The sequence below is a fragment of the Microtus oregoni genome, unplaced genomic scaffold (assembly GCF_018167655.1).
Source record: "Microtus oregoni isolate MIOR12 unplaced genomic scaffold, Mior012 000014F_ref0000157, whole genome shotgun sequence".
NCBI lineage: Eukaryota > Metazoa > Chordata > Mammalia > Rodentia > Cricetidae > Microtus > Microtus oregoni.
The window spans coordinates 23,811,409-23,838,841 of record NW_024543073.1 but is presented as its reverse complement, the minus strand read 5'-3'; the positions used below and the strand labels follow the sequence as shown (position 1 = coordinate 23,838,841).

Here is a 27,433-nt window from a genome sequence, read left to right as displayed (position 1 = left end):
TCTTTTCATGGGGGAATAACATTAAATATTGACTTGAAAAGAAAAACTAAGTAAAATCCCTTTTCAAAACCTGAAAGTTGGTAGTTTTAGAAGTGGCCACATCATTGCCTTCCTCTTTAGGTGAGTGGCAATCACTGGTGGTCTACGGTCTTGTCTCTCATAACACGAGAGAAGAGGGGAAGGCCCATTGTCACATTAAATGGTTTACATGTGTTTAATTGGTTTAAATGTAGTACTTTGAGATGCACTGATAAGCAGGCAGCAAAGGAGTTGTGCTGTTAGAAATGCTCTAAAATGTCGCTACTTTAAAATTCTCTCTTTAAATTCCCCCGGGGGATCGCAGAAGAAAGCCTTTTACTTCATGCCTGGAACTGTCACATATACTGGCTTCGGTGAGAGATTTGCTTCTGTTGTAAGAGTGGATGTCTTAGGCATCCCCGACGTCCTCAGGGCAATCTCACCCGCAGGACAAATGTTGTGCTCATTTGAAAACATGAAATTGGGCTGATTTTCTGTAGATTTTGCAGGGCACATGTTCACTACTTGACGTTTTGAAGCTGGCCTCCCAAGTGCTCTTAGAAATGCGTCTCATAAAGTCAGGTATTGGCACACACAGATGGGCGTGCCTTGTTGTACCCCACAAATACATACAGAGCTTCAAAAGACCGGGGCTTCAACAATCAAAGGAGGAACCACAGATTGCTCTGGTTAATTTTAAACATAATCAAGTTGAGGTGTTTTGTTTTTAAATGTGCGTCCCTCCCTTGACTGACCATGGTCTCTTTAGCTTTAGCAAGCCAGTGAGCAAAGAAACGGCAATGCCCACAAATGACCACTGGGGGCGCTTCTGACTGTCTCCTGGAAACAGGCACCAAAGCTCATCACTAGCTGTGGAAAAGCTGCTTTTCAACAGACGAGGAGCATTAGAAATTCCTTTTTTTCCCCCCAGTAAGAATGGCTGAAGTGGCCTCTGGAATATAACATTGGAGAAACGAGCCCAAACTCCCAAGGAAAATGCACGTAGCGCCCTCCACTGAAGGGCAGTGTGGTGTGGAGATGGGGCGGGGCTGAAGGTGGTGCAGGTACTCCTTCCCTAGTGGTGATTTGCATGAAACTAGTAGCTGTGATCCTCTCAGGATTGCTAGCCTTTACTTTTTCTCTGTAAGTTTGTGCGGTGCGTGGTGTTAAATGACAAATTATTTCAAAGGTTAGCTTCTGAACACCGAGAAATAAATCACAAGTTATGCACGATTAGGATCCAACAGCACATGCTCTCCTCATGCGTACTATTATTTGAACTGAAAAGAACAAACAAGCAACTCAGGAAATGATAAATAAAGAGGAGAAAGCATCCCTAAGCGGGCCGGGGGGGGGGGGGGGGGGCGGAGCTTGGCCCGGGTGGGGGGGGACTTAGTACTGCACTGTTGGCTAAAATGAACCAGGGAGATTTCTGGAGTGGGATTCATATAATATAAATTTTTAATTCAGCTTATATTTTTCCAGGCAGTTATGTACAGAGATGACCCTTACCAGAAAATGCACCTTCTCTAGTTCTACGGTACATTCCCAATGCTAGCTCTTCCGCTGGGCTTTCGGAAACAGAGAGGGAATGTATTAGCTAGCTGTCTGCTCTATCACGATGAAAATGCAAAGGAAGAGGGGAGGTTGCAGATCAGTCTTCATGGTCAGCATCAATAAGCATCCTGCCTCTAAGAGAAAATGCTAGGCAGGCTAGGCTAAGATCACAATAATCCTTCATTGTCACCTCTTCCACCTTGTAAAGCAGTGATCTCCCTGAGAACACCAGAGGGGGGTAATTAGGAGAGCCCTATTCCCTGAACAACTGACCCTTGTGCGGAGCATGAGGTGGCTTCCCCAGGCTGAGGGTGCAGGACAAACCCTTGCACTTGGCTTTCTACTCTAAGAGCCGTGGGGATAGTTAGTGCCCTTCCCTACGCACTTAGAATAGCCTTGGTCAGATGACCTTGTTTTAAACAAAGGCTTGGAGAAGACTGTTTACCAATAGCACACGGAAGCGGGGCTTCTCAAAAGAAGAAGCCCACAGACTATTTCACAGTCCAGCCAGTGCTCACAATGAACCCAACTAAGCATGTATACATCAGAAGAAGTTTCTAGAATATTTAGGGGAAAAGAAACCAAGTGAAATCAGGTGCAAAGATGACTTTTAGCCCTCCATTTTTGCTTCGTGAAAGTCATTCCTCTCCATAGCCCGTGGTGGCCTTCCCATGTCCCACAGTTTTGCCGGCTAACTGACAGGGGCATGTACCTTACTGCGGCCTCCACAGCTGTCTCTCCAAGAGGGCAGCTCCTTGGAACCACCAATCTCTCCATGAAGGCAACGCTCAAGCTGGTGGGACACTGCTTACTTGTAATTAAGGAAATGCTACCAACAAACCCACTTGTTTTTGAATCTTTTATTTCCTGTCCCATGGCCTAGAGGCTGCAAGGCTTTTTCAGAGCACGCCACTCCTCTCATGCATGTCGAATGCACCGAGAACCATGCACATGCTGCATACTGAAGCTGCTTATGTGTGGGGCCTGCAGAGGAAGCTTCGGCCTGGCTGTGACCCTTGGCATAAAGGAAGTGTAAGAGAAGCCGTCAAGTCGTAGAAGATTGGTTAGAGGTGTGCCCAGGCTAGCGGAATGTCAAGGAAACTTTACAGGCTTCCTCTGTGGGGCCTTGTCCGCAAGTTCTAACAGAACATGGGACATGGGACATCTACCTTCATGATATTTTGCTCTAATGGACCAGCATCTCCTACTTCACGGCCCTGACGCAAATTGTGTGGTCAGCATCACTCAACTCTGCACCGTCCCACCCAAGGCTGGAGCATCTGTCTTTAACCCATGCCTCTGGGCTTTACTCTGGCTGGAGACAGAATTGCAGTCTGGTTCCATCTTTAGTGGTGAACCAAGGCAGGCGCTGTCCCTCTGGGTCCCCGCCGTGCCATGTGTGACACACTCTTCACGAAATTCCCATGTTCTCAGGGACAAGGTAAGATCTTCAAGCAGGGAGTCGAGGTTCAATTTTGAGCGACAGCTCATAGAGTGTATCTTCATCTATGATGAGGGCTTTGTCAAGCAGGTACTGTATGACCTGGGGGGGGGGGAGTGGGAGAGGGAGAGAGAGAGAGAGAGAGAGAGAGAGAGAGAGAGAGAGACCAGCTGATCAATTCTCTCAGAAGATCAATTGTACATTTTCTGAATGAATCTGACACAACCCAACATTTTCCCTGAGACATCTGGAATTTTTCTAAAACAAAAACTACTGAATATATTGTAAATTGTAAAGTCCTCTCCCAACCTCTAAGCCTAGTTAGCACTCTTGAGGGCTGTTGTCATTTGGGATATGTGACCTCACTGTGCATTTAAGATGCATTACACATACTTACAGTATTAGGTTTAACCTTATAGTGATAAACAGAATCATAGCATCCATCAAAGTTTACTTTCCTCTTTGCAACACAGGCACATGAAGTTTCACTGTTTATAGTCTTCAGGCTGTAGCCTATGAGTGGCTTTAATGATTGTACACTGATTCGTATAGGGCTGCAGTAAGTGTTTTACAACCATGGTCAGGGTGCAGTCCTTGTCAGCTTGCTCCCTGGTGCTTTTGCGTACATGTTCTACTGGACAGATCCAAGGAAGAAGGAAAGGAAATGAAGGTGTAAGGGCATGAGGTATTTCCTGGAAAGTATTTCCCTCTTATTGAAGTAATGTTGATAACTCACACGAGAGTATTTCTCACCGTTCTAGGTTTATTTCTGTTGCTATCATAAACACCATGACCGGGAGCAGCTTTGGGAAGAGAGGGTTTATTTCATCTTCCTCTATATAGTCCATCATTTTATAGTTCATCATTGGAAGCAGCTAAGGTAGGAACTCGAGGAAGAAACTAAAGCAAGCTATTTTTTTAAAGCAAACTTTGTCTAGTTGTAGAATGGACCTGTAGTCTAGGGAAGTTGGAACTGAATGAAAGTACTGGGAACAGAAGGAAGAGGTCTGGATCCCAAGAAGCAGATGCTCAACAATGAATGAAACCAGACAAATCCATCTCCTCTGCATCCCTGTTCCCAGTTGGATTTGCTGACCACTTCTAAGTTAGGTCCTTATCCTAAGTCAGACTTTGATGTTCCTGTGGTGGTTTTATATATCCAGCCAACTTCTACATCCATCTGTGTGGCTCTCACTAGCCCACAGTGTTACCTTTGGCTGCTGGTCTATGCGGTAAGCAGTCTGCTGGAACTGGCGTATCTCTCGAATAATGTGTGATATCTAACAGGGAAAAAGAAAGCATTTCAGAAGCATCCCTCTGCATCACAGTGCATCCTCCCAGGGTGACATCCCTAAGTCCTTTCCTCCATGGGGTAGGAGGAGTCCTGTCTGATTGCTTTTTATACCTTCCAGAAGCCAAAGGTAAAGCCAACAAGAAGGTCCTGAACTCATAATCACTGGGTTATTGCTGATGCTGGGTGGCCTCAGGGTGTGGGCAGGGAGAAGTTCTGGGTGCTGCTCCTGTGGTTTCTATCCTCTAACTTGGTGTTCAGAATATGGCTGTCTAGCAAGGAGATTCATGCATCTACCTACCGGGCCGTCTTAGAAAACCATCTTTGGAGCTTTATTCCCACAGCCTGGACCCAGACTTCAAGGAGTTACTGCCAAAACTCTCTTCAGCTGGCCGACAACCTGAGTCTTCACCCTCTTTTTCCACCTCAAGATTTAGGGGCTAACACCACCCTCATTTTTTAGCCTCTTCTTACTAAGCCATGACGTCACTGACACAGGCCAATCACAAAAATGGCCACCTACCATTCGCATTTTGGAGAAATTGACAAGGCCTTCTTCCGTAAAGTTTGGTGTTCCTTCTTCAATGAAGGCCAGGTCTGTCAAGTACATCCCAAGGTAAGGGACAGCAGGGGGGTTACAGCTGCAAGGCCAGAAAGAGTGGTTCTTATTCCTGCACACACACAGTTAGAACTTGCACCACAGGAAACACAGTTTCTGTTGAGCTGATTTGGAAATGCTTTAGAAGACGTGCATTTACCAATCATCACAGCTACACACTGAAGCCACGAAAGGAGACTGCTGTAAGATATTCAGACACTGTGTGAAGACGCAGTAATTGAGTCATTGAGAGCTTAATGGCAGGAGAGGAATGGTGGGATTTCCAGGTGGAGAGTGGAAGAGGAGGAGTCGTATAAGTGTTTGGATTTTCACAGCAGACTCGGAGGAAGTGGGACGTGACACACTGAGGAGAGGTAACTGAACCACGTGGTGGGATGTAGGTTAAAATTATGGGTTAATTGAGTTATAAGAGCTAGCTGGGGATAAACCTAAACTAAACTCCAAGCTTTCATAATTCATATTAATTTTCCACGTCATCATTTGTAGGCTGGCGGTCCCAACAAGAAAGTACAACTACATGAGACACTTGCTCAGACAACCTGGTCTAATTGGTCTTCCTGGTGAGGCCTGAAGCTAAGGATGTGGCTTCTGGTGTAGAGGGAACAGAGTTTGAATCCCAGCTTGACCAGTCGCTCGGTGGTGCTGAGCAGGGTGCTCCCTGTCTACACTTCCCTCACCTGCAGTGGAGATAGAAACGCTAATCTCTGAAGCTTACGGCGTAAGGAAGACATGTAAAGCACCTAACACACGGTGTGTAAATAGTTAGCAAGCACTTGCTATGCTGTTATTGCTTTTACTGATGTAATAGCAAGGTGTAGACAACTATCACTCATCTTTTACCAGTGTGACACAAGACAGATGTTCTCTCAGATTAAGCCACGTTCATGTGTTAAACCACAAGAAAACCAGCTGCAAGCAAATAGAATTTTTATTCTTCCCCCTCACCATGTGTATGTTTGCAAGTGTGTGTGTGAGAGTGTGCATGTATAGAAGGAATGATATAGGTATAAAAGATCAAAAGCAAATGCAGTAATAACAGCAACCAACTGCTTCTGTAATATTGACATAAAAAGTCACAGTAGATTATTGTGTTTAGATTAAGAAGTACTAAATTAACAAGTTTATACTAAGAGAGAATTGACCTATGGCGATATTTTCCTATTTGGGATATACTTCATGTATCTCTAATATACTTACTATACGCACAGTATCCATAAGATGTTCACTATGCATACAGCATTCGTACACACCATGGCACTTCCATAAGATGCTCACTGTATGCACAGTATCCTTAGACACCATGGCACTTCCATAAGATGCTCACGGTATACACAGTATCTTTACACACCATGGCACTTCCATAAGATGCTCACGGTATACACAGTATCCTTACACACAATGGCACTTCTATAAGATGCTCACTATATACACAGAATCCTTACACACCATGGCACTTCTATAAGATGCTCACTGTATGCACAGTATCTTTACACACCATGGCACTTCCATGAGATGCTCATGGTATACACAGTATCTTTATACACCATGGCACTTCCATAAGATGCTCACGGTATACACAGTATCCTTACACACAATGGCACTTCTATAAGATGCTCACTATATACACAGAATCCTTACACACCATGGCACTTCTATAAGATGCTCACTGTATGCACAGTATCTTTACACACCATGGCACTTCCATGAGATGCTCATGGTATACACAGTATCTTTATACACCATGGCACTTCCATAAGATGCTCACGGTATACACAGAATCCTTACACACCATGGCACTTCTATAAGATGCTCACTATATACACAGAATCCTTACACACCATGGCACTTCTATAAGATGCTCACTATATACACAGAATCCTTACACACCATGGCACTTCCATAAGATGCTCACTATATACACAGAATCCTTACACACCATGGCACTTCTATAAGATGCTCACTGTATGCACAGTATCCTTACACACCATGGCACTTCCATAAGATGCTCACGGTATACACAGAATCCTTACACACCATGGCACTTCTATAAGATGCTCACTGTATGCACAGTATCTTTACACACCATTGGTACTTCCATAAGTACCAATTCTATATTCACAGAATTCCAAGTGAAAAGTAAAATCTCCAAACACTGCAACAATAGGAGCTCCTTCCTATTTCTTCTTCTCTAGCAATGAATGGGTAGATCACTATTTGCATGCCATGTAAATTATTTGAATATATTCTTGAACTGTGAATGATTTAATGATTAAGAAAGACATACTTTTTAAGAGTTTCTCTGAGGTTTTTAAATCTTCCTTCGGATGAAACAGTCTTCTGAAGTTTTTCCATCAGCGCTTTTGTCTAAAGAGGAAAGACAACGTAGTTTGTCAAGAAAACACTTTAATTTGATTAGAGAGAATATCATCAGGGCACTCGGGGTTTTCCTTCAGTGGCAGGTGCTGATGCCATTTTAATGTTTTAAAAGAAGAAGGGAAGGAACATGAAAAGCGAGAAGTGCCTATATCCAGGCTTTGGCCCTGGGGTGAGAAAAAGTGAAAAGAAAAGGAAAGAAAAGAAAAGAAAAGAAAAGTTAAAGTGTAATGCAGAGAAGTCTTAGGAACTTACAAGGTGCATAGCAAATTCAGCAAAAGGTTAGGCTAAGAGTGCACGGCACAGATCTCCTCCCAACAGGCACTAAAACTGTGCAGGAGCCGGGGAGATTCCGCCAAGACCCTTTGTGAGCACCAAGGTACTAATCCAAAATCCAAAGAAGTCCTCATTAACAGTTCAGGTGCCCTGCAGGGTCACCAAGGTCAGAACAGTCTGTGGTACAGGTGAGACACACCCTAGGCTCAGAACATTAGCAGAGCCAATGGCATGGACAAGACAAGGCTAGCCCAACTCCCAGTGAAGGTGCAGACAGCCTTCTAGGAGTCCAGAGAAAGTCTTCCAGACATCCTTTTAGAAAGCCTCTCCCAAACTCACCAACACCCAAGGAGAAAGCTAGAAGGACAGAGATTTAACTACTGAAACCTGAGTGGAAATAACAGAGGAGAGCTAAATCTAAAAGAAGAAAAGCAACAGTCACGTGTCCGCGGGTCTAAGTCACTAGGCAAAACCCCAAAAGCTGCTCCCAGAAGGACAGAGGAAACGTTGTATATCGAGATCTCTGGGGACAAAGGCTTTGGAGGAGGGGAGATGGGGAGAAATCCATTGGGCAGTTGTGGGCTTACCTCCCCTCCAGGAGGATTTCGGGAAACAGGTCATGACTGACAGCCACATTGTTTGAGGTTGTTCCTCCAGATGTTGTAATGAGTGTTTTGAAGACACACAGGAGGGGAATTAATTAGGTAGTCAGAGCAGGGCAATTATCCATTGGTGCCTTCCTTTGGCAACTATATTGCTCGTTTCAATTAATGACTTTCTCATTAGCAGGATTCATCTCGGCTCTCCACTCCCCTCAGTAGCAAGGTGTGCTGCACGCTGATGCTCACCTGCTTGGACACCTTGGCCCAGGTTTTCTTCAGCCTGTAGATGGCACTTCTGTTTAAGGCTGCAGTGATCTCCAGGACACCATTGTAGTTGTGTAGACACCGGCAAATGTCGGCCACAGCAACCCACTTCTCAATGGCGTTGGCGCGTGAGCTGATATCGGCGTAATTCATTATCTGGGAGGCTACCAGGTTACTCATCTAAGACAACCAAAGAGACCAGCAAGCTGTCGAAGACCCAAAACAATGCATCCAGGCAAAGAGCTGAGTGGCCCATGAGCACATAAGGAAAGTGGGTTACTAAGTAGCACAAAGCTCTCGGTCCATCTTTAGACACCACCTTTCAAAGAGACTGGAATCTGTAACGATAACAATAGCAACAAACCACCCACCCCTGTTCATCCTGAGAGCACAGGCAGAGACTCTTCAGAATCCGGCTTGTTGGGGGAAAATTGCATCTTTTTAAACCGGTAGTCTTGATGAAGGAATCCTTGCCAAGAAAGGGAATGAAATGGAATGACCTAACTACTCGGAAAGATCATATTGCAGACCTGGGTGTCACCCCTTGGGGACCTTGGGGACATATATTTCTGTACTTCCAACTGTGTGTAGATAGCATACTCTGGAAAACGTCAGTTTTCATAGAGAACGAAAGACTGTGGGTTACTATTTATCTGAATTCTAATACTTTTGGTTGTGAGCCTAGCCTTTAATGGCTGAGCCATCTCTCCAGCCAGTCATCAATCTAAATTAATTCTAAATTAGTCATCTCTCAAACCAGAAAATCACTTAGCATAGAAAAAGAAAGCATACCTTCTTTTTGGAAAATTTCTCTAGCAAAACAAACAAAATGAACAAATAAACTTTGAAGCTAAGGGCTGTAATTCTACTAACCAAATCCAACTGAATTCGCTCAGTTTTCAAAATATGGAAAAGAGTGGGATATGATCATCAGCAAAGGGGCACAGGGAGTGTGTGATCTTGCATTCACACAGTAAGTCTGATGGGTACCCCACTCTTTGAAGACACAGAAGCTCCTACAGTATCTTTGAGTGACACATAGAAAGTCATTAAAACATGTACGAGGGTCAATCACTTGCTCAACTTTGATGTGGAGAATGATACAGAATCCAGTTTGTGAGGAGCAGTTGATTTTGTTAATCAATAATTTTCATAAGGACGTCATCTCCAATAATTATTCAGGAAGTGGGCTAGGACACACTTGTCTTTGGTGCTAAGAACAGAAGAAGAATGAAATCCATGACTATCACTGGTACAGTTTGGGTGTTGAATATTTCCCATAGACTATGAGTCAATGGCCTGGTCCCTGGAGTGGCACTATTGGAAGGAGCTGTGTAAGTCTTTAGGCCAAAGAGGCGTGTCTTGAAGGGGATTATGGCCACTATGCCCCTTCCTCTTCCACTCTTGCTTCCTGTCTGTGACCAGAGCAGTTTTCTCTGTGAGTAAACCTTTTCCCTTTATAAGTTAATCATCTTACGCGTTTTGTTAGAGTAACGAAGAGCTGACTGGCCTTCGGGTATGCTGAACCTAGCTAGGAGGGATGATGGGCAGAAGGAAATATGTAAATAAGAAAACAGCATACATGAAATGCAAAACTATGTTTGCTCTGAGGCTTGGGATGCGGCCCAGTGGATAATGCACTGGCTGTGCAAGTAATGGGGTCCTGAATTTGCATCCTCAGCACTCAACAGGGCATGGAAGGATGCATCTGTAACTCCAGTGCTGAAGGAAGGGGCCAGGCAGACTCAGGAGCTCACTGGCCAGCCAGTCTAGTCATCTCACCGCTTTGACCCCATGCTGCATGAAGTGTCAATCTAATTACGGCACTCCCTGACAAAAATCATCTGGGGTTTCCCTTCATCTTTAGGATCCAGAACAGCTAGCTGTTCATCTGTTCAACTGAGCATGCGAGGACCCTGAAGACCTGTCATCTCTGGAATAATGCTCTTGTACCCTGTAAAGATTTGTCACTTGTATTGGTTTAATAAAATGCTGATTGACCAGTAACCAGGCAGGAAGTATAGGCAGGGCGACCAGACTAGGAGAATTCTGGGAAGAGGAGAAGCTCAGTCTGCAGTTGCAACCCAGATGCAGAGGGAGCAAGATGAAAATGTACTGAGAAAAGGTACCAAGGCAGGTGGGTAAACATAGAAAAGAATTATGAGTTAATTTAAGTTGTAAGAGCTAGTAAATAATAAGCCTGAGCTAATAGGCCACCAGTTTATAATTAATATAAGCCCCTGTGTGTTTCTTTGGGACTGAATGGCTGTGGGACCAGACAGATCAGAAACTTCCATTGACAGTCATCCTTGTCTCCTCATCAGGCCATCAGGTCCTCTGCTCTGCCATGAATTCAAATTTCATACCTGTGCTCGTTTGCTGAGACAGAAAATGCTGAGTAGGGGACAGGAAGGAAGCACGGGTGGCTTGTAGAGTCCTGTCTGGCCAAAGGCATGGTGATGCTACTACCCGCATTAGAAGCTCCCGAAGGAGGCTCAGCATTGCTGCGGGGTTGTTAGAGCACAAGGCTATCCTAGTGTGGGAGACGTGTGGAGCCTAGGGTGGAGTCTTCAGTTGGAGTGCCCATATGTAGGGCAGGTAATGGAGTATGTTCCTCACATTACCCCTTCACTTAGCATCCGTGTATTTTGAGTGGACCCTGTGCAGGGCTCTCTCTTGAGACTCTATACTACTGTTTTGGTACCTTGGATTCAGTTGACCTGCTAACTTGTCAGTGCAATTCCTTTGCTAATATGCACACCCTCACTATTCCTAGTATTAATCTGTACTGAAACTGGAAAAGAAGTTTCCCTTTGCCCAGACAGCCCTGAAGCCACCTCCACGGCTGTTAACTAATTCTCTCACAAGACTAAGTCTGTTCCAACAGAACCAACAAACAACTGGATATAAAATCAACTCCTCATCTTACTGCTGGAGCCTGGCAGTGGTTACCACTGCCTCAGTGAAGTAGTGTAAGAAGTCCCTCCCAAGGTCAGTCTGGAATTTAGGAAGTCACACTGATGCAATCTTATTGCCACCACCAGGGGTCAGTATACACACTACTCATTCAGTCTGTGACTAAGCTTATAGTGATTATAATAAAAATAATAACAACATTTTACACATGATTGAATACTCACAAGACCTGGGAACCACCAAAATGAGACCTCTTATGTCTGGAAATTATCACATCCTTTTGAGAATGTGAGATTTAAGCTTGCTATTCAATCAGCCCTGTATAAATAGTGATGACAGAGTGTATTTCTTTTCTGGGGATCAAACCCAGGGTTCCGTGCATGTGTAGACAAGTGCCCCTCCACTGATCTATATCCGCCGTCCACAGCTGCTTTGTTCTAGAGAAGCCTAATGCCCACAGGTGTATCCGTTACTCACTTCATTGAAGTGCTGGCTGGTTTTCATGATGTAAGGGGTCCTTTCATTTTTATCCAGTTTCATCCAGCCCTGCCCAAGAAACTCTCTGAAAGTTGAGAATAAAACACAAAATCAGTGCCGTTTGTAAGAGAAGGCGAATAGACCTTGCGTAGTTATGTGGATTAGACGGGTACATTTAACTTAATATTCAGGGGTCATTATTGACCCCTCCTTCCTCCTGTTTTCACAGGTCATCTCTACGGAATTGCAGCTCATTCCTGGGCTAGCATTCCATCACTTACTGCCAAAATGAAAATGATTTTTCAGTCTCTAGTGTTTGGATTGTTATCTCAATAAAAGGCTTCTCTGAAATTCAAAACGCTGCCAACATAAGAGAGATGAAGTAACCACCAACTCAGCATTCTTGTGGTGATTTCCTCTGCGTTACTCTCTAAATGTATCTTTCAAGATTCCAGAAGATCTATTTTGACCAAAAACTGCTCATTAGAATGGAATCCTTCTCTGCTCTTGTTTTCTCGGGAGAACGGAAGTTTTCAAGGTTGGGGAGCTGAGCCTGGTGGAAGGAGAGTCCTCTGATGTCTTCCCTGATCAATCATTTCATTCAGGAGCAGGTCACTAGATCTCAGTATGCATGTGGCAGTTGAGAGAGGGTGCGTGGGAATTATTGCGTGAGGGCATTTAGAAAACAGTGTGAAATGAAACCATTCCAATACATTTCTAGTGCGGAAGTGTTGGCTGGGTCCTCCTGCAAGATTTATTGTCCCTTGCTTGTCACTGTTGCTGTTGCTGCTCGTGGCTATTGTTCTGCAGGTAGACACAGAAGTGAGGACACAGCTCTGCTGCAGACCTGCAGCAGACATTAAAGCATTGACGATGGAAATGACTGACAGATGTTTTAAGCATGCAGGGTCCAGGGAGAAATGGGAGTCCCGGGAAGATTCCATCGCAAGAGCCACCCCACCATAGGATTCTTTCTGGCTCTTTCTTCTCTAGTAGAGAAGGCCAGGGTCCACCTTCAATGCTCTGGGTGGCAGTGAGAAGGTGACGGGGCGGTGGGGGAAGGAAAATTGTGTTTCCTATCCTAAGTGTTCAGGATGTCACTGGATTCATTTGAATAGCCAATGAGCCAGATTCCTATTTCAACAGCTCCATGTGCCTGGGCAGGTCTACAAATTCAGGGAGGCCAGGAAGAAGAGAAGATGGAATGCATAAAAGCACAGTCTGCGTGGGTGTTCTTGGGCTCTTCCCCTCCTGCTTCTCTGACAGCTCCACAGGTCTAACTGTCTCGCCCATCTGCTTCGACTCTCTCCTCCCTCACCAGGGATGCGCTATGTTTGACAAGGATCCCATTCCTGTGTCTTGCCCAATCCTTCCACACTTTCAGTGTGGTTACCAGTTCATGGATAATGTATTTCTCTAAACAAAGATCTGTTTAAGGATCTTTCAAGTGAGTGTGATTGCTGGAGGCTTAAAGGGCCCCCTCCTTTGTACACAGGGTTAAAACGAAGAGGCAGGACAGCAGGCAGGACAACTGTCACTGAGCTCAGTAGAATGCGCGAACTTGCGGAAGGGGCTGCAGACCTGCAGCAGACATTAAAGCATTGACGATGGGTCCCCGCTTCTCAGAGTGAAGCTTCGGGTCCCTCTGAACTACTTGGGATTCTCATGAAAAGACAATTTTCTGGACCTCAATCAAACCTACCAAAATCGGAATTTCACAAGCATGCTCTCTCTGAGAATACATTTTCTACAAGCTTCCCGTATGGCTTTAGATATTCTGTAATTTGAGGATAGGAAAATGCAGAGAAAACAGTCATGGTAACCTTATTACATATAGAAGAAACACAAACCGAGATCATCTCAAGGACCTCCAAGTCAATGCACTCAACATGAACTGGGCCCAAGAGACCTTCAAGCATGCTAAAGCACCTGGAGATGGAGACTCAACATCCCTGAGCCTGGGCAAGTACACGCACACACCTGTGTAACTTAGAGATAATGGCAGCTTCAAGACTAGGTACTTCTTGCTAGAGGACAAGGCACTCACTCGTAGGGGATGCTTCTAAAGACAACGTGGTCCAGGAGAGTGATCTGCTCGGCCAGCTCCATGGCTGACAACGTCTCAAAGCATTCGGCCTTTGGACAGTCTGTCTGCAAGAGATGGTGAAGGAGTGAAACACAGTGCATCTGCGGAGTGTGAAGGCCTCTACTAGAGTCTAGGTCTGAAAGAAAATCCAGCAGACTCAACTGTGAAAGCCAATATGTACGTCCCCAACCAGCTGCCGGATCCTGTGTTGAGCGAGGCCCTTCTCGTACAGCTTCCCAGACAGATACATGGCCAACCATGAAGCTGGTCGCATGAGTTTGCTCACCTCAAGGATTCTGTGGCTGAACTTACCATTTGAATTATATCCTCTAATTTTAGGTGGATGTCATCTTGATCATCTTGTGAAAGAGCTCTATGAGGGAATGAATAAAACAATCTCTATGAGTAAGAGAAGATGGACAAGCTCGGAAGTTGCAATGTGGGGGTCTTTTTTCTGTGGTTAGGAAGTGTGAGGGTTCAGGTGTGTGAGGCTGTGAGGTACAACAGACTCTGTGACACACACATGCCCCTCCCACTTGCTCCTTTAGCCCCTCCCACCCATGCTACTCTAGCCCTCTCCTACTCGTGCTCCTCTAGGCCCTCCTACCCACGATCCTCTAGTCCCTCCTGCCTGCTCCTTTAGCCCCTCCTACTTGCTCCTCTAGCCCCACCACTTGCTCCTCTAGCCCCTCCCACTTGCTCCTCTGGCTCCTCCCACCCCACCTGTGATCCTCTAGCCTCCCCCCACTCGTGTTGCTCTAGCCTCTCCACACTGTCCACTGAAGCAGAAGAGAGACAGTGCACTCTCTTCTCAGCTTGTGGGTACAACTTGGAAGAACATAGCACAGGAGTAGGCAGGTGATCATCGTGTTCTTTGAGTGTGCATTCCAAACTCAGTGTTACTCAGCTTTCAAAAGCCTGTCTTTCAGTGTTTAGATGAATAAATGATACAAGAGTTAATTAATACCCAAAACACCACTTTCAAAGTAGGAAGATGTTTTATATATCCTACAGAAATTCCAAATCAGGAGAATTATAGCAAGTGGGAATTCCATTTTATACCTTGCTATCTGGGCTAAGCATTCTAAGTTTTAGCACACACCCTGAGCATTAAACTACTTAAGCAGTTCCAAGTCAGAAAGCTTGTCCCAGGGGAGACTAAAGTTGGCTCTCTTTCTTTATTGCTGAGCAGGGCAATTAATGTCATAGAAATTGTTAAAGACTCTGGCTAGGGAAGCAGCTAGGCTAACTGCAGATCTTCACCTGTTGCCCCTCTCTTCCAAATCCAATCCTCAAGTCTTATTCCCAGCTCTGTAGCAGGCCACCTGATGCAGCCTCCCTCCCCCGCAGCCCCCATCCCCAGTGGGTCTCACAGATCTTCCATTATAACCCTCCCCTCAGGCATCCCCCGAAAACCCACCAGCCAAGCCTGGCAGAGAAGCAAAGAGCCTATCAGCAAAGCAGGCACGTGAGCTTTAGCTCTTCCCTCTCCCTCCTCTCTTCCACAACCAGTCCCACACCCCATCCCCAGCTCTGTAGCAGATGACCTTTTGTGATTGGTCCCCACTCTAAGGGACTAAGGAGATCCTGGAGGAAGACTTGCTTCTCTCCAGCCTGTGGACCACCTCAGGCCTCTCACTTAGCTCACCCTTATTCCTAAGTATCAGCCACCAACACCAAGAATCAAATCTTAAGTGGAAACTCCAGGGGTCACACCTTTCAGAATCCCAAAAGAATTTCCCATCAGGCAACACGCAGCCACCACACTCTCCTAAGAACCAGAGAGGAAACAGAAGACAAGGAACAAAATACTCACGAACAAAAACAAGACCAGATATCAGCATCAAGAATTTCAGTCTTCCCATACCCAGATGCCTAGATCCCAGCATAAAAACACAATCAACAACATCCAGGATAATATGTCTTTACTAGAGTCCAACAAACTTACCACAGTAAGCCGTGAGAACTGACGCTTAGCTGAAACACAAGACAAAGACTTTACAATAGCCTTTATGAATATGATAGAGGTCCTTTAAGAGGAAATGAATAAATCTCCTAGAAATAAAACTATGAAAATCAGTGCCTAGCTAGCCCAATTGTCACCAGAGGGGTGTCATCCAACAACCAATAGGAGCAGATGCAGAGATCCACAGCCAAACACTGAGCAGAGCCAGGGAACCCTGCAGAAGAGGGGGAGGAAGGATTACAGGAGCTGGGGGAGGGGTTGTCAAGGAACCATGAGAACAGAGACCATAGAATCAGCTTCACAGGGCCTATAAAGGCTCACAGAAACTGAAGCAACAAACAAATACGATTGTGTAGCTTGATGTTCTTGTGAGACTCCCAATGATGGGCACGAGAGATGTCTCTGACTCTTGCCTGTGCTTAAGACCCTTTGCCTCCCAATGGGTTGCCGTGTCGAGCTGTGATATGAGCGTTTGTGCCCAGCCTTTAATTGAATCCTGTTAGGCCAGGATCTTGGGGACAGGAGAGATAGGGGGAAGGGAGTAGGAGGAGTGGAGGGAAGGGAAACTGAGGTCAAGATGTCATAAAAGTTAAAAAAAAGAAAGAAATCTATGAAGGCACAAACAAACAGTGGAAGGAAATGAATAAAAGAGTCCAAGACCTGGAAGTAAAAAGGAATCAATAAAGAAAATCCAAACTGAGGGAAATTTGGAAGTGAAAAATATAGGAACTCAAACAGGAGTCTCAGAGGCAAGCCTCTCTAACTGAGTACAAAAGATGACAAAAGAATCTCAGCCATTGAGGACAGGATAGAAGGAATGAGTACTGCTGTCAAAGAAAATGGTAAATCCAAAAGTATTCTGGAACAAAATATTCAGAAAGTCTTGGACACTATGAAAAGATCAAATCTAAGAATAATAAAAATAGAGGAAGGAAAAGAAGCCCAGGTCAAATGCACAGAAAATATTTCCAACAAAATCATAGAAGAAAATTTCCTTTGCCTAAAGAAGGAGATGCCTATCAAGTTACGAGAAACACACGGAACACCTAACAGACTGGACCAGAAAAGAAAGTCCCCTCAGCACATAATAATCAAAACACCAAACATACAGAACAAAGGACTACTAGAAACTGAAAGGAAGAATAACCAAGTAAAAGATTAAGGAGACTTATTAGAATAACACCTGACTTCTCAATGGAGACTCTAAAAGTCATGTTCTGGACAGAGTTCTACAGACTGTAAGAGATCATAGATGCCAACCCAGACTGCTATACCCAGTCTTTCAATCACCACGGATGAAGAAAGGCATTCCACGAGAAAACCAAATTCAAGCAGTATCTATCCTCAGATCCAGAGCTACAGAAGGCACTAGAAAGAAAACTCCAACTTAAAGAGATTAACCACACCCAAGAAATCACAAGGAATAAATAATGCCAGACCAGAAAATCAGAAGAAGGGAAGCACACACACACACCACCACCACCACCCCCAAACAACAAAAATAACAGGAATCAAACAAACATTGCTTATTGGTATCTCTCAACATCAATAGTCTCAATTTCCCAATAAAAAATATAGACTAACAGAATGGATGTGAACAGGATCCATCCTTCTACTGTTTCCAAAAGGCATCAGGTTAGACATCAGCTCAGGATAAAGGGTGAAAAAAGATATTCCAAGCAAATGGAACCAAAAGCAAGTCCATGTAACCATTTTAATATCTGACAAAATAAACTTTAAATCAAAACTAATAAGAAGAAATAGGAAGGTACACACATCCTCATCAAAGGAAAAATCCACCAAGAGGAAACTGCAATTCTTAATATCTATGCACAAACACATGGGGGAACAAAATTTGTAAAATAAACACTGTCACAGCTTCAACAACACATTGGCCCTCACACAGTGATAGTGGTGGCTTCAGTACCCACCTCTTGCCAACAGACAGGCCATCCAGACAAGAACTGAACAGAGAAATGTTGGAGATAACTGACGTCATAAACAAAATGGACTCGGCAGATATTTACACAATATTTCACCCAAACAGAAACGAACATACCTTTTCAGCATGCCATGGGACTTTCTCCAAAACTGACCACATATGTGAACAGAAAGGAAGCATCAGCAGATATAAGGAAATTGAAATAACCCTGCATTCTATCTGACCTACACAGATTAAAATTGGGTGTCAACAACAGAAAAAACAGAAAGTTAACAAAATTGTGGAAACTGAACAACTCACTATTAAATATAAAATGGGTAGTAGACAAAATTGCCGGGGAGAAAATTGGGATCTTGGGGTGGGGTGGGTTGGGGGTAAGGGGAGATGGGGAGAGAAAAGTTAGAAGGGAAGGAGGTCGGGCCTTGGGAAAACAGGAGGATTGGGATAAAGGAAGGTTGGACAGGGGAGCACGGAACCACAATTCTTAGTTAAGGGAACCACTTTAGGGTTGGCAAGAGACCTGACCCTAGAGGGGCTCCCAGGTGCCCAAGCTGAGGTCCCCCGTTAGTTCCTTGGGCAGTTGAGGATAGGGAACCTGAAATGACCCTATCCTAGAGCAATACTGACGAATATCTTGCATATCATCATAGAACCTTCATCTGGTGATGGATGGAGATAGAGACAGAGACCCACACTGGAGCACTGGACTGAGCTCCCAAAGTCCCAATGAGGAGCAGAAGGAGGGAGAACATGAGCAAAGAAGTCGGGACCACGAGGGATGCACCCACCCACTGAGACAGTGGAGCTGATCTATTGAGAGCTCACCAAGACCAGCTGGACTGTGACTGAAAAAGCATGGGATAAAACTGGACTCTCTGAACATGGCGAACAATGAGGGCTGATGAGACGCAAAGGACAATGGCACGGGGGTTTGATCCTACGTAATGTGATGGCTTTTTGGGAGCCCAGTCAGTTTGGATGTTCACCTTCCTAGATATGGACGGAGGTGGGAGGTCCTAGGTCTTACCACAGGGCAGAAAACCCTGACTGCTCTTTGGACTGGAGAGGGAGGGGGAAAGGAGTGGGGGGAGGGGGAGAAGGGTGGGAGGAGGGGGCGTAGGGTGGAGGAGGGGGAGGGAAATGGGAGGCTGGGAGGAGGTGGAAACTTGTTTTTTTTTCTCCTTTTCTCAATAAAAAAAGAAAAAAAGAAATTAATAAAGAAATGAAAGACTTTGTAGAAATAAATGAAAATTAATGTACATCATACCCAAACCTATGGGACAAAGTAACGACAGTTCTAAGAGGCAAGTTCCTAGCACCAAAGGCCTACATTAAAAACAAAGTTTTTAATTAAATTTTTTTTTTGGATTTTTGTGACAGGGTTTCTCCGTAGCTTTTAGTTCCTGTCCTGGAACTAGCTCTTGTAGTCCAGGCTGGCCTCGAACTCACAGGGATCCGCCTGCCTCTGCCTCCCGAGTGCTGGGATTTAAAGACGTGCGCCACCACCGCCGGCTCTAATTAAAAAATTTTAAAAACGCTTTCATACTAGTAACTTAGCAGCACAGCTGAAAGCTCTAGAACAAAAAGAAATAATACCCAAAGGAATAAATGACAAGAAATAATCAAACTCAGAGCTGAAATCAATAAAACAGAAACAAACAAAAAGTGCACATAAAAAAGCTGGGTGGTGGGGGCGCACGCCTTTAATCCCAGCACTCGGGAGGCAGAGGCAGGCGGATCCCTGTGAGTTCGAGGCCAGCCTGGTCTACAAGAGCTAGTTCCAGGACAGGAACCAAAAGCTACGGAGAAACCCTGTCTCGAAAAATCAAAAAAAAAAAAGTGCACATAATCAATAAAACAAAGAGTTGGTTCTTTGAGAAAACTCAAGAAGATTGACAAATCCTTAGCCAAATTAGCTAAAAAGTGGAGAGAAAATAGAGCAGCAAAATTAGAAACAACAGACATCCAGGGAATCCAGAGTCATAAGGACATACCTTAAAAACCTGTGCTCCTCCAAACTGGAAAACCTAAATCTCTCTACACATGCTACTTAACAAAATTAAATCAATATCAGATAACCAATTTAAATAGACCTACAATACTTAATGAAATAGAAGTAGTCATTAAAGCCTCCCAACCAGAAAAAAACCCAGGTTTGATGGTTTTAGTAAAGAACTCTGCCAAACTTTCAAAGAAGAGTTAATGCCAATACTCCTCAAATTATTCAAAAATAGAAACAAAAGAGACATCGTCCAATTTATTTTATGTGGCTATTGTCACCCTGATATACCTTGATCTAATACTTCCAGAACTTTTATCATGAAGGGATGCAAGGGACGTATCTAAACATAATAAAAGCAGGTCCCAGCAAGTCCAAATCCAACATCAACTTAAATGGTGAGAAATTCAAAACATTTCCACTAAAGTCAGGAAGAAGAAAAGGTTGCCCACTCTCTCCATACCTATTCAATATAGTGCTTCATGTCTTAACTGGAGCATGAAGACAACTGAAGGAGATGAAGGGAATACAAACTGGAAGGGAAGAAGCCAACGGATTTTATCTGTAGAAGATATGACAGTATACATAAGTGACCCTCAAATTTCTGCTAGGAAACTCCTACAGCTGATAAACACTTAGCCTTCCTACACCCAAGTGGCAAATGGACTGAGGAAAAAAATCAGAAGAAAAACACCCTCAACAATAGCTTCAAATAATATAAAATATCTTGGGGTAACTCTAACCACAAAAGTGAAAGATTTGTATTATTAAAAACATCAAGTCTTTGTTTGAAGAAAGAAACTGAAAGAGATAGCAGAAGATGGAAAGATCACCCATACTCATTGATTGGCAGAATTAATATAGATGTTTTTATGAATAGGAAATATGGAATTTTCTAGGCTACCCTTGCAAAAAAAAAACACCAAGTAGGCAACCAAGAACAACAGAGTTATACATAATTCTGGAACAGAAGTCAATGGTCAAAACGTCAGCAGTGGTGTGTATCCCTGAGGTCTCCAAGGAAACATTTCCTTGCATTGTCTAGCTTTAGGTGCTCTGCCAGAAATCCCTGGTGTTTCTTGTCTTGTGGTTATTTAGTTGCAATTTCCATCCCCACCCACACATGATATTCTCCATATGTTTGTCTTCCATGGCCATCTTCTTAAAATGACACCTGTCACAGTCCCTAACTTAGCTGTCTGTATCTTCAGGGATGCTATTCACAAACAGGGTCATATTTTGGGATAGGAGATGTCAGGACTTGAACATGTCAGTTTTCTAATGGAGAACACAATTAGACTTCTAGCTGCTTCTAGATCACAATGGTCTGGCTTTGGGAACTTAATGGGGAATAAGAATGACTTGTGGTAAAATTGTTAAATTACCGCAGTCTCAAGTTTGGCATTGCTACATTTGGGAGGAACCGAGCTGAATGAATTCCTCTCCACACATGCTTTCTCTATAATTAATTACACCAAGACACAATACAAACATGTTTGGCTAAAACAAATATCACTTCCACGCTGTAAGTGAAGGAAGAATTGAAAACCAGAACGGTGAGACAGTAATGGGCCTTAGCAGATAGATGCCAGGCTTCCCACTCTCGAGTAGGGGCAGAAGTTGTGCCCATGGGTGAGCTGAGAAGCCATAACAGACACATGCACATGAAACCATTGATGGATGCACTCTTCATGTAGAGTGAACCAGAAAAAAACATTATCCCCCCATCAGCTAACGAAACCATAGGACACTGTGTTATTTGTGTGAATACTAGGCATCACAACTATGGACAAACACAATTTTCTAGGAGGGCCTGCCAAGTCCAAGCCTTCCTCGCACAGACACCTCAGGTTCATGTTTTACCCTACCCCATATGAGTATCTGACATGGAGACCATTAAGACAAGGAGTGAACGGAACAGTTGGCCAGGACCAACACAACAAGCTGAGGATCTTGTGTAATTACAGGCATGCCACCTCTCTCATAGAAACACTGCCCCAAGGTGAGCTGGCGATTCCTAATTAGTCCTCACAAGCAGAATGAAAAGCCTCTCCAGGATGCTGGCTGGACTCATGTCAGGACACCCCAAGGTCTCTCTCTTTCACCCTGTGATTCTACAGAAATTGTCCCCACACAATTTAAGCCTACAGTCCAAAGTCTCTCTTGTACAGCAGATCCCAAACTGTTCCCACAAAGCAGAAGATAGAACACGCCTCGCTGCCGAGCATACAACCTCTGGTACCCAGAAAGGTCTCAAATGTATCCTTCTGGCCCAACAGAACCCATTTTCCACGAGCAGAGCCCAGTGGATGCAACTCCATCAGCAGCTGCCCTGGCCTTTACCTCAGGATGTTTGCCGTGGCTTTCCTTTCTTGAGGAAGAAGGTCTGGGTCTCGTAAAACTTCTTCTAGTAAGTTTAGAACATTCATTTTAAGCTCATTGTTGAGTTCAAAATCCTATAAAATAAAAGGAATCTTTTAATATCATCATTTCCAGGGTTGGCTCTGTGTCCTGTGATGACTTTCTTCGTGATCGTTTCCCCAGAAGCCGGGTCTGAAACTGAAATATATGGCCCCATAGCTCCTCACTGTGTGCTCCTAATGGTCCTGAGGAGTAGTCTGGGCTGGGGCTGTGCTGCTATATTTCTGACAGCCCTCCCCCCCCAGGATATAAGAGCATGTAGCCAAGGTTGAATACTATTGCTTGTGGGACACTATTTGGACCTGATCTCTAGCAGCCATTAAAAAGCTCCAGCAACACCCCTCCCAGCCTCTTGTCTCTAACCCACCCTCCCCCATCACACCCTTCCTCCAACACATGCTTGGAAACACTGACTGGACTTAACACACTTAACCCTAGTGGGAACATGTATTTCCTTGGCCTGGAACATTACGCTACTTCCCCAGGTGGATTCTTATTTATCCCTCAGGCCTAGGAGTTGGTAACTCTGCTTGGAGTCCTTAAATGACACAGTGGGGTGGAAAGCTTTTCTCTTGTGCTCCGTGGAGCACATAACTCGCTATTATCATAATTTAGTGTGGCACATTTTGAAGATCAATGTAACCTGGTTTCTTACTGGACCATGAGTAATCAGAAACAGGAACAAAGCAGCAACTTAAAAAATATTTGTTGCAAGAATAAAATGAGTTATTTGGGTGTTAACTTGGATGAAGATAAGCTAGGGTATTAATATCAGTGTGGTCATGCTTGAATCTACATAGCCATGCTAAGGGATAAAGAATAAATGATACTCAGAAACAGATGTGGTCATCCAGAGACAGAGTGACACTGGTGGGACAGATTATGAGTAGACTGAGGAAGAATGGATCATAGAAACAAATAATGAGAGTGATGAATAAAAATCAACAGAAAGAACTTGTGAGCCATTATTGTTACAAAGAGGGAGGGATGACTGGATAGATAGGTGACTGCACGGTTGTGGCGGACAGATGGATGGGTAGATGGGTGGATGGATGGATGGATGGATGGGTAGGTGGGTGGATGGATGGATGGATGGATGGACGGACGGACGGGTAGGTGGGTGGATGGATGAATGGATGGATGGATGGACGGACGGATGGATGGGTGTATGGGTGGATAGATAGATGGGTAGGTGGATGGATGGATGGACGGACGGATGGACGGATGGATGGATAAATGGATGGGTAGATGGGTGGATGAATGGAAGGGTGGGTGAATAGATGTAGACAGATGGATGGGTAGGTGGATGGATAGGTGGGTGGGTGGGTGGGTGGATGGATGGATGGATTAGACCTGGGGACAAAGTGGATGTCCTCACTGTGACCACTGACTGGATGACTTATGGTCTGCAGGAATACACGCTAGTTGGAGCACTGCACCAAAATGAGCTGTCCTAGATGGATGGCAAAGCAGTTCACAGTAGAGATTACTGCTGCCAAGGCTAGTGATCTGAGTACAAAAGGCGAGACACAAGTTGTCCTCTGTCTTCCACACGTGTGCACACATGCACACGCACACACAATAAGGTTTCCCCTAGATTTGATCCTTCTGTCATTTTACTATTGAGTTTTCCTGGACTGTAAAGGGTGGGAGGAGTCAGGAGGAAACAAATGCAAACACACCAACAAACACGGCTCCAGATGCATACTATGCTGCTGTCTTTAAATCTAGTGACTTTCCACTGACTTGGAAATTTTTAAGGTAAAGCATCAGGAGACACACAGAATAAAGTTGTGAAGTTGTGGCTCCTGCACTCTTTTATTGAGTGTGTTTTGATGGACCATCTCCTAGCGGAGTGATGGGAATGTCGGTGTTCAAAGACAACCAAGGCTACCAGATCGACACAGGAGGGCTCACACTCATAAGCTACTAGTCTGTGTGTGTACAGGCAGGAGTGGTTGCTACCCACAGGAATCTGTTACGATTACTACAGCACGTTCTATTATAATACTTGTATCATTGTATTATTAGCTGTATTATCCATTCTTATAATTACAGTTTAACATTAAAGAAAATGACTATGAGGAATTAACCTTCTGAATCATCTTTAATGGTTAGAAACCAACAGCACTAATGGCAATTAGTTAAGTAAAAAGAAAACAGTACAATTTGACTATATATAGTAAATTAGGGCCAAAATGCCCTTAATTTTATGAATTGAAGACATTTTAAGACTCTAACCTAATTTGTATTGAGAGTTTGTACATCTTAGTTCCATGACTAAAGGAACAGTAAGCTATCCTCAGAACTTCACTTTGACTGTTTCCTGACAGTGTTATCTCTTGGCGAACACGAGCCAGTGGGGTCTGAGGGTTCATACAGATGTTCATATCTGTCCTGCCTCGTTTTTGCCAACCTGATATAAGTTAGAGTCATCTGAGCGGAACCTCAGTTGAGAAATTGCATCCATAAACTCAGGCTGTAGGCAAGTATGTAGGGCATTTTTTAAATTAGTGATTGATATGAAATCAATAAACTAATGGTGGTGCCATCCCTGGGCTGGTGGCCCTGAGTTATATAAGAAGACAGGCTGAGCAAGCCGTGAGGAGCAGGCCAGTAAGCAGCACCCCTCCATGGCCTCTGCGTTGGCTCCTGCCTCCGGGTTCCTGTCCTGTTTGAGCTCCTGTCCTGACCCCCCTGTGATAATGAACAGTGACGTAGAAGAGTTAAGTGAAATCAAACCTCTCCTTGCTTTTGGAATAAACCCCACTTGGTCATGGTGTTTCATCCCAGCAATGGTAACCCTAACTAAGACAGTCTCTCTTATTAATATTAAATGTTTCCATAAAATGTTACTTACTTATTGCCCAATGGCTTCTCATTGTGTGCTTTCCATTTAAACTGCGGCCAGGGATAAGCTAGTTATATCTTGCCGTTCTTTTTTTTTTCCTTCCTTCCACCTGACCCCCACCTCAAGGTAGAGGTATTTGTATTTTTAAACAGTTAAGCGTCCCTGTCTACTTCAGTCTCTCTGAACTACCAAAGGCGCTCACACCCACCAGGAGCCGACTTCCTTAATGAATATTTGATATATATTAGCGAGTCTTCACGTAGCTATGTTGAGATACTAATGATGCAAATAACCTGATTACCATAAACAGCATGATTAGTGTGAGGGACACCAGCCTTCTGTTCAGACCGTGCTGGGAGCTAATTAGTGATTAGCTAGCATCCTTGAACAGCAGCTGGGCTCCTTCCTGGGCGCAACAGGGGCTGCTCTGAGGCCCCAGCACAGCAAATGTGGACGGTCTCCTAGACTCGTGCTGAGTAAGATGCTGAGAAGAAGTGATGACGAGGGTGCAGTCCTACACAAGTCATTTATACAGCTCCTGGTACATTGCAGAAGAGGGGACGGGAGAATGTAGGAGCAGGGAGCTGGGAAACAGGGAGGAGGGCAGAGAAGTCCCATTCTCTACACACAACACAGCCAGTGTAAGCATGAACTTAGAGCAGCCGCAATTATTTGCACTGGTCCTGCGCAACAGTCATCCGTGGATGGGCAGGGACACGGATGCTCACGGGACCCCACACTTTACTGCTCACCTACAGGCTAAGTATGGGCTGGGGGATGGGAAGGGGGACTACTTTCTCCAGTTATGTACCCTCTGGAGAGCCCGCCAGACTCCAGAGGATAGTTCCAATACCAAGGCCACACAGAAGGCCCTAGTCAAGCCCGGAGGTACACAAACAAAACAAAAGAACATGAGCCTGGGAAAGAGATTGGTAGGGAATGGGACTTGGATAGGGAAGGGAGGAAGATGAGAGCATGGGATGGGAGTCAGAGCAGTCCAAATACATTGTATACATGCATGAAACTGTCAAAGAACAGACTGAAGTAACAAACAGGATCCTGACACATAACTTGTACAGGACAATTAATTTTAAAGTTTTAGTAATTAGCACAAAGGTCATCATATAAACAACCTTTTATTACTGAGCTACTGATAAGCAGTAAAATAAACCTAATATTCCTTTGTAAAAAAACATTTTTAAATGTAATTTTACTCTTTTAAACTTTAGGGAAACTACTGTCCTGATCAGCCCTTTAAAAGATGGGGGTAATGCAGGGCAGTGGTGGCACACATCTTTAATCCCAGCACTCAGGGGCAGAGACGGGGGGTCTCTGTGAGTTCGAGGCCAGCCTGGTCAACAAAGCCAGTTCCAGGACAGGCTTCAAAGCTACACAGAGAAACCCTGTCTTGAAACAACAACAACAACAACAACCAAAGATGAGGTGGACAATCAGCTGGTGCCTGTCTGCAGCATGACACATGGCTGCATTTGAATATTGGTTCTGATGCAACATGGTTAATACAAACAGATTCTCTGATACCTCATAAAACGGTGAGGTTTCCCTCCTGAGTTTGCTTACATTTGCACAGGGTTTCCACCACAAAGCACCCTATAAATCCAGTCCCTCCTCACCAGCTGGGCTGTGGAGGAGGCATGCGGAGGAGGCAGGAGACAGAGGCCAAGTTCTCAACATCCCTCATAATGCACGGAACACCAACGCTGAGGAAGGGTAACCACGGCAGCAGGGACACAGGGTGTCCATCCAGCTCCTGTCACCTGTGCCGCTCAGATTCAGGCACGTTGGAGTCACCAGGGCTGGGACTAACCCCGATGGTCTGGACCAGTCATCTGGAGAGGCAATGGGATCCTGGGAGTTGTTTAAGATTGTTTTGTGTGGATGAGTGTTTGGCCTGCATGTATGTGTGTGTGCCATGCATATGTCTAGCATCCATTGGAGCCCCTGGAGCTGGAGTCACAAATGTCTGTGAGTCACCAAGGTGGGTACTGGGACCCAAAACCCTGGTCCTCTGCAGGAGCAGTAGGTACTCTTAACCACTGGGCCACCTCTCCAAGATTCTGCCTGTAACAAACTCTACAGTGATCATGTTTTATCAGCAAGACTTTGCACTACTTTTGTCTTATTTTTAAAGCTGAAGCCTTTGAGGTACCCACAGGATGCCATGATATTCAGAGATGAACATAAAAACACACACTGGCCAACTGGATATTTTTGTTTTGAAGTGTAGAATATTATTTCCAATCAAAAATAAATGTAAATCAGGAAGGAAAGACATTTCCCCATATTTAAGTCCAGAGATGGGATATGTATGTC

The 27,433-nt window shown here is 44.5% G+C and overlaps 1 protein-coding gene across 3 annotated transcripts in view; it reads right to left on the bottom strand.

Moving 5' to 3' along the window:
• Nucleotides 1-1,389: 1,389 nt before the first annotated feature.
• Nucleotides 1,390-27,433, bottom strand: part of Rasgrf2 (Ras protein specific guanine nucleotide releasing factor 2) — a 225,649-nt gene continuing 199,605 nt past the window's right edge. For 2 of the 3 annotated variants that reach the window (XM_041663519.1, XM_041663520.1), the window contains exons 19-27: nt 22,171-22,283; nt 14,233-14,293; nt 13,882-13,985; nt 11,835-11,919; nt 8,424-8,621; nt 7,211-7,290; nt 4,831-4,948; nt 4,228-4,296; nt 1,390-3,118 (exon numbers count right to left, since the gene is read on the bottom strand). In XM_041663519.1, the coding sequence (XP_041519453.1) occupies nt 3,026-3,118; nt 4,228-4,296; nt 4,831-4,948; nt 7,211-7,290; nt 8,424-8,621; nt 11,835-11,919; nt 13,882-13,985; nt 14,233-14,293; nt 22,171-22,283 (921 nt within the window). In that variant the 3' untranslated portion in view covers nt 1,390-3,025. Of the gene's footprint in view, nt 3,119-4,227; nt 4,297-4,830; nt 4,949-7,210; nt 7,291-8,423; nt 8,622-8,648; nt 8,780-11,834; nt 11,920-13,881; nt 13,986-14,232; nt 14,294-22,170; nt 22,284-27,433 lie in introns of those variants that run through there. The other variant, XM_041663521.1, reaches the window with a different exon arrangement.